Genomic DNA, 7,501 nt, shown 5'->3' with positions numbered 1-7,501 from the left:
TCCATGTCAATTTTGTGTGGGTTGTGCAATAACTGATACCTCCCTCAGGACCCAAACACTGGGTAGAGTATTTAATGTCAGTCTTTGGTGTGTCTTTTGTGTATCCTCCTATACATTTGTCTTTTCACACAGCAGGTCACCAAACGGGTCCTGTACCGGCGGAGCGGCCTCGTTTCAGTCGTGATGAAAAAAACCAACAACCTTGAGGTTAAACGTGCAGCAGACAGTTGGCGGAGCACTGAAACAGAGACAGGGCTCACTTCCTCAATTTTCTCCCGATAATCGAGCGTCGTCTCGTGATGAGTTTCAAGTGTCACAGTTTGTTATCATGCGCGTATCTCCTCTGTAGCTGCACGCGGTGCTGCTTGACCGGACGGACCTCCCACTTTGGACAATCTGCACAGACGCATTCGAGCACGGGCTGCGGCGGCTGCGGCCGAGCCAGCTGTCAAAACAGAAGAACTGTAATCAGCATCTTTTCGGCCTTATTTCCAGCAAACATGACAGAAAAACAAGCATCTTTCACGTAAATGCGTCATACCTGAGATCTGTGCTCGTGGAGCTCATTGCGAGCTTTTCTAAACCGACTCTCCAGCTCCAGATATTTCTCCTTGAGTTTCTCTCTATCCTTTCTCTCCGTCAGAAAGTCTTCCTTGTAGATCTCAGCCTGGAAAATGATGATAAGGAAATGATATAAGGATACAGGAGAGGGCACTAGAATCCAACAGTTTGGGAAATACCTGTGTACACTTCAGAGGGTTAATGCCACTCAGATTACAGTTTCATATCTTACATCACCAAATGAGAGTTGTATCGATTGTCTCATCAAAGTATTTTTCCCAAAATGTGGAACTATCTCCTCCTGTTACCCCTGGACATTTTTGTCCACCTCTCACACTTTCCCAACTCCTCACGGTCAAATGAAAGGTCCCTGGGGCCTGATTTTTGGCAAGGAGGTGTATCTTTGGTTAAACTCTGGATGTCCAGAATTTCAGAATGAAAGTCCATTTTTTGGACCCGTAATGCATTTTAATCACATCCATATGACCCTTCAAGTGGAGAAACATGTCCACCTCCGCCTATGGGGTTTTTAATGTATTTTAAAGTAAACATTTTAACTAACAGATATCACCATGAAACTTCCCAAGTTTATTACTCACATTAAGACAAATATTTTTTCTATTACAAGTTTTGTCAAATGTTATGTTTAAATATGTAAATGAGGCAATATCTAATGAAATATGTGCTAATTTCCAGAACCGAAATCTGAACAATGGATGAAGCCAGTTTCAAAATTTTTGTTTTAGTTTGTTGGCATATTATAGTCAGAAGTTTTCACCAAGGGGATTTTGGATATCTATTTTTATCACTAAATTACTGTCACCATCCCTAAAGCCCATAGAGCCCCATTGAAATTTTGTGTTTTTCAGCAAAAAAGACACAGCCCTATGTGTATCACAAATATTTTGGGAGTAACTGATGTCTGAATTTTGTCCAGGGGTCATGGATGTGGTACAAATTGAAGGATCATCCGAGGGTTAAAAACAAAAAAGCACAAAAACATTCTAACTACATTTACTGATGTATGACGCTCACCTGGTGTTTCCACAGATCCTGTAGTGTCTCACTGTTCATCAAGGGCGGCTGAGCGGGCAGAAGAGTCTCCTTCAGGGCCTGCATGGCAGAAACAGTGGCATTAACTTAAAGCCGTTGTTGAAGGTTTACGAACAACAACCATAAACGCTCGGGTTGTTGCAGCTGGTCTCACCTTGTTGAGCCGTTTGATCTCCTCGCGCTGATGCTGCCCTCTCCGGGTCAGGGTGCTGTTCTGTGCTCGCAGCTCTTCGGCCTCCTTCTCTACTCTCAGCAGCTCAGATATGACATCGATGTCGCCAGCCTAGGAACATGTCGATGAAGTTATTAGAGACATTTTACACAGCTAAGGGGGTCATTAATGCCTTTAAAAATCATAACTTATGTATTTACCCATTTGCTGCCTTCATCTTTGAATGTTTTGGATTTTAGCTTTTTACACGACATGTTATGTGTTTCTTCTCCCTTGCTGGTTCCCTCCTCAAAGTGTCTGTTGTTTTGTTGCTGTAGTGCTTTTAAATCCTGGACCTGTGTGTTAGGTAAAGAAAAGGTCAAATGACGCACACACCGAAACAGCTCACAATAAAATAATAAAACAAAGTGACAAGAGCTGGGACTGTGTTCGCCCCATTCTTACCCTCTCTTTGTAGTACTGCACCATGGTTCTGTACTCTTTGGCCCATTTCTCATTAATAGAAAGAAGCTGAGTAAGACAGAAAGAACACAAATTGCATGAGTGCTATAAGTACATGCATGTGTTTTGGGATGAATCTAAATCTCAGTTCTGAAATGTACTCACCTCTTGCCTTTGCTCCTCCAAGATAAGTATCTGTGCTTTCAGTCTGACGTCAGCGTTGGCTGCACACACTTCCGACTGCGGGGAATAAGAGGAACTATTCAAATTTGGCAAACAGTACATCCATTAAATGGGCAATTATGCAACACAACTGCATCCACTGACTTCCTTTTACATATTTTTGGAAGTTTTGCTCTGGACTGTTTCCAGTAACTCTTGAACTGGGTCATTTCTTTGTGGTGAGGGAATCAGACGGTGACTGGGCGAGAGTGAGTAACGCTCGGGCGTATCTTCCAGTGTTGCACATGGTAACGTTACCTGTGTGTGTTCCAGATGTCTGTCAGGATGGATGTCCACAGCTGTGGGAAGCTCCGCGCCAGCGAGACGGTCCACCACACAAACATCGTAGCTGTAAACACATCGTTCGTGTTAAGGCCGAGCCACAGAATCACATGAGGAGCTTGACATGAAGTAAAAAAAAAAAAAAAAAAAAAAAGCCCCTCACCTGTCTACGTTAGGCAGTGATGGATACAGTCTGTGAGTTGGTTTGTTTGCAGGAGCAGGTTCACTGGCCTGTGATCTGCCCACAGGGGGTCTCTCCATTGTGTTTTCATGCATGGACTGTTCAAACGCAGAGACCAAGACACATAATCAGACAACTGCATCATATTATATGTGTAATGGCTGTTTGCATCAAAACATAAGCTTAAAACATGCCAAACTCTACCACTTTGTGAACTAGGGTTTTATCAGGTAAAATAAGTATTTAACCTCTGTGTGGTTTGATTGCTTTTTAACATTTAATAGATTAAAATGTAAAAGTACTGAGCATACCATCTAGCATTTAGTAACAAGGCAAGGCAAGGCAAGGCATCTTTATTTATATAGCACATTTCATACCAAGGCAACTCAAAGTGCTTTACATAAGACAAAACATTTTTTTTTTTAAAGAAAAAAAAGAGAAGCATAAAACAGAACACTAAAAACAGAGTTAAAAGCAAGAGTGAATAAAAGTAAATAGATAAAGTTTAAAGTTCTAGTTTGTAAGCATTCAATAAGTTGTTCATGATTCACTATAGCATAGTTGTAAACAGATAAAAGTGTTTATTAATGCATTTTTGAACTACTATAACTCTTGCATGAGAGGAAGCTTGTGTCAATACAAATAGTATTAATGACAATGACAAATGATAATATATGTATGTGCATGTATGTGTATGTGCAAATGAGAATTGGTGACGAACACTTGAAATTATATATGGTAAGTTATAACCCATTCATCGTTTGTGAATGAATCTAAATAATGAGAATCTATCTGAATGAATCTAAATAATGAGATAATAATTGCTAATAAAATATATACACATACAAATTATTAATAATATATAGCCTATAAATTATTAATAATTATTAGCCATGGCCCCAACATTTCTCATTTACAGTATTTAAGGTAGGCTACCATCCATGGATCAGTAACTTTACTGAGGTGAAATAATTCATTCTTCTGTGCTGCACTGATGAGGTGCAACACATTGCAAAGAGCTCAGCATGTGCTGGAGAGGCAAAGGCCACAACTGACTCAAAGCCACAGAGGATGTGAATTATCTCATCTCCACACAGTCATGTAGTCATCTAAACTTAGGCTGCACATGCCCTCACATACTGTATCTTCACACCACATCGTTTGACCGTAAAACCTATCAAACCCTCTTCTACCCACATCTCAGTGGGACATTATGGGATATTTGTCGACTTACACTGCAGGTTAACTTCTGTAACCACACACTGACACAGTCTAGATAAAACAAACTAGATGAAAAGTCAACTCACCATAGTGTAATTGTGAGGTGTGCAGTAGATCCCTCTATAAAGCTGAGAGGCATTGAAACAGACGCTCACGCTGCATGTTAGTTATACTAAGGATCCCGTGTGACGTATTAAAACCAACCTCGTCCAATCAGCTGTCGGGATTCCCTCACCGCGGCCGCACCGGTGTATAGTCACGACCATAACGAAGGAAAGGAAAGTACAACTAGTTGATCAACATCCCGAGCGGTAAAAGACGCTGTGTTTATGGTACGAATCGATGACTAAGTGAAAAAAAATCTTTATTTACACTGCAAAAAATGAGTTTCTATAGGTATCTTCCACTCAGCTGATTTTATTCAGTTGATCATTTAACTATCTGTAATATAAGAGCTGTCATTTCAACTTCATCCTGTTAGTTTGGTAAATTAAATTAAATGTTAATTTAGAGGATAATATAACAAAGCAAACAAACAAAAAAAGAACATTTTGAATAATCAAAAATTTAATATTTAATATATGATACAATAGAAACAATGAATAAAATGAAATTAAAATAAATTACTTGCCATATTTTACTACCTAAACCTATATTGCTAGGCTATATGCTGTGCCAATATGACAGGGAATAACATTATTAAATGCACCACACACTATGATTACATCATATTTAATCTTAGCATAAAGTCTTCATATAGATACAGTGCTGCCCTAACTGCTCTGCCTTAATCTTTTTTGTCATTGCAGCTCTTTCAAAATAAAGCCCCCTCAGTTGGAGTCATTTTTTACAGTGTGGCCTTCAGCCCGCTGTGCTGTGTGAGAACTTCTCAGCGTGCCGAGCGCCTTCTAACTTCCTGGGTGGGTAAACCGCACACCCTGAGAATCCGGAAAACGTTTTTTTTATAAAGTCACCAATATCGAGATGAAACTGTCCAACAATTAAAAAAAAAAAAAAAAAAAAGATATGTAAAAAACCTCTGGGCTGCGGGTTATGGGAAAATCACACATCATGCAGGCTTATCGTCTTACACAATCTGCTGTTCTCAAAGGTGTTGACTCAGAGCGGGCTTGTTTCAGGGAAGAAAGAGAGAGGGGAAACTACGCCGCTGATCCTCCTCCAGTAACCGACACTCAGTGCAGGGGACGCAGTGTCCACTCATTTATTCTTGCATATAGAAACCCTCAGTCACTGTATCTTATTTTCCATATTTACAATACATGACGCTATGGGACCCCCCACCCCCCTCCTCACTTTAACACTGACCTACAGTAATGCAGGATGAGAAAAGTCATGAAAAATGACTCACCCCCACCACCCTAAAAAAAAAAAAAAAAAAAAACCCTAACCACCTGTTGTCCACACGAAAAGACAAATTACAGTGATTCTCGCTGTGCCACTTTTTACTGCTGTGTGTATGGATTTTTTTTTAGAATAAGTTGAAGTTGGAGCTTCCACCTCCATTGATTTAATGAGTTGCCGGGAAGGTTTCGGCTGGGTATTCTGGAATATCCCACTTCACCCGCAGGAGAGTCGTTATGTTTATTATTAGGCTATTCCATGAAGACAAAAAATAAAATGGAAGGTTATTTTGTGGGTCAGATGATAATCATATTGAGGAAATAGCCTGTTAAATTATCTTTAGAGGAACACAACTATAGGCAAACAACCATATGATCCTATAAGACACTCAGGCCAGAGTACACAAAATGACCTGCTGTTTGTGGTCACGTTGTGTCTCTGTAGTTGTGTTGACACTGCTTTGTGTTTCCTTTGTGTCATATTTAGCCTGTGCTTCTTGAGTTCATTTTGTGTCTGTTTGTGGTTGTTTGAAGTCGTTTCAATTGCGTTTATTTTATATCTTTGAAGTTGTCGCACATGTGTTGTTGTCTCGCTTCCGTAGGCTACCTCTTTGTTGTTGTTCTGTGTTTCTTTTCGATTGCTTTGCATGTCTTTGGTGCTGTTTTCAGACTTGTTATTGATGTGTACCCTTCTCGTGGGCTTTGCCTGACTTGAGGAGGAGTTATGGCTCAGATCCAGGTGAACCCTGACTCATGGCCGTGTTGGGTAGGCCCATTTATGCTTTGGTTGCCATGCTAATTTAACCTCTGTTTTGTTGATCTCCTAATATTAGCTCTCCTACATCAGCAAGTTAATTTAAAGGGATAGTTCAACATTTTGGCAAATTGGCCCATTGCCATAATCCCTTTAGTCATAGCAGTAGGTTTGTTACCTTTAATTGTCGGTGCAAGTTATTTTTAGAACAGCGGAGCAGAGCCGTGAGCTGCTCAGAACTACGCTACGGAGGCTAATGGAATTTCTTGGTTTCCCTCATCAAACTCATCAAATACACAATCCAAAAACTCCAAAACGCTCTAGTGGACAAGTTGTGACCTGCACATTCACCACGCTATGAGATAATAACACAACGTTACGAGACGTTTCATAACGTTCAGTTATTATCTCATAGCGTGGTGAATGTGCAGGTCACAACTTGTCCACTAGAGCGTTTTGGAGTTTTTGGATTGTGTATTTGATGAGTTTGATGATGGAAACCAAGAAATCCCATGAGCCTCCGTGGCTCTGAGCAGCCTGCCGCTCCGCCGTTTTAAAAAATACACCGGCAAATAAAGGTAACAAACCTACTGCTATGACTATAGCTTATTATGGTTATACGATTATGGCAATGGGCCAATTTGCCAAAATATTGAACTATCCCTTTAATATAATAACAGCCATGGCTTGTATGTCTACATTACATCCATTGTTTCATATCTTGCACTATATGAGGAACCTGAGACTTGCATGCAAAGCTTTCCCAGCTTATCAGATTTCTCAACCTCTAATCTTGTTTAGTTAGTTTTGTCAGGAGTTTGCTTACGCCCTGGGATAACCCCTCCACTGGTTGCCAGATGGTGACATATAACCATGGCATAAGATTTATAGACTGATATTTCCTCACAAACGAGATCAAGAAATTTGGAGTTTACAGATCTGGAGGACTATTTGAGGAAATCCTGAGACATTGAGAGCATTTGCCTCATTCACATCATTTGCTTTTCTCACACAGTGGTAGTGTGGTTTCCATTTTTCCCATCCTACCTCAAATCCACTCTGGCTTGATGAAATGTGACTGCCCTGTCTTTGACTGAGTGTCTTCTAGGTAGTTGTACGGCAGTACATGTAAGTGAAGTGGTAAAACCCAAGGTTGGATAAACCCCAGATTTTTCCTATACATGCAGCCACCTGGTCCCATGCAGGTTTGCGCTGTGGGGCAGTTTGATGAAACACACATTAAGTCTGAAATG

At 40.4% G+C, this 7,501-nt stretch overlaps 1 protein-coding gene across 1 annotated transcript; it reads right to left on the bottom strand.

Moving 5' to 3' along the window:
* Nucleotides 1-313: 313 nt before the first annotated feature.
* Nucleotides 314-4,248, bottom strand: LOC311003536 (TNFAIP3-interacting protein 1-like; the record flags this gene model as incomplete). Its single annotated transcript, XM_083995303.1, has 10 exons — nt 4,220-4,248; nt 2,895-3,010; nt 2,708-2,798; nt 2,393-2,467; nt 2,231-2,296; nt 1,987-2,121; nt 1,769-1,897; nt 1,597-1,674; nt 542-667; nt 314-445 (listed from the first exon to the last, which is right to left on the bottom strand). The coding sequence occupies exons 1-10, from the start codon at nt 4,220-4,222 to the stop codon at nt 314-316; spliced, it is 951 nt and encodes a 316-aa protein (XP_083851429.1). The 5' UTR covers nt 4,223-4,248.
* Between the last annotated feature and the right edge of the window lie 3,253 nt (nt 4,249-7,501).

This window comes from Trachurus trachurus (assembly GCF_905171665.1).
Source record: "Trachurus trachurus genome assembly, chromosome: 20".
NCBI classification, from domain to species: Eukaryota; Metazoa; Chordata; class Actinopteri; order Carangiformes; family Carangidae; genus Trachurus; species Trachurus trachurus.
The sequence above is the reverse complement of the archived record's forward strand: the minus strand, read 5'-3'. Positions and strand labels throughout refer to the sequence as shown.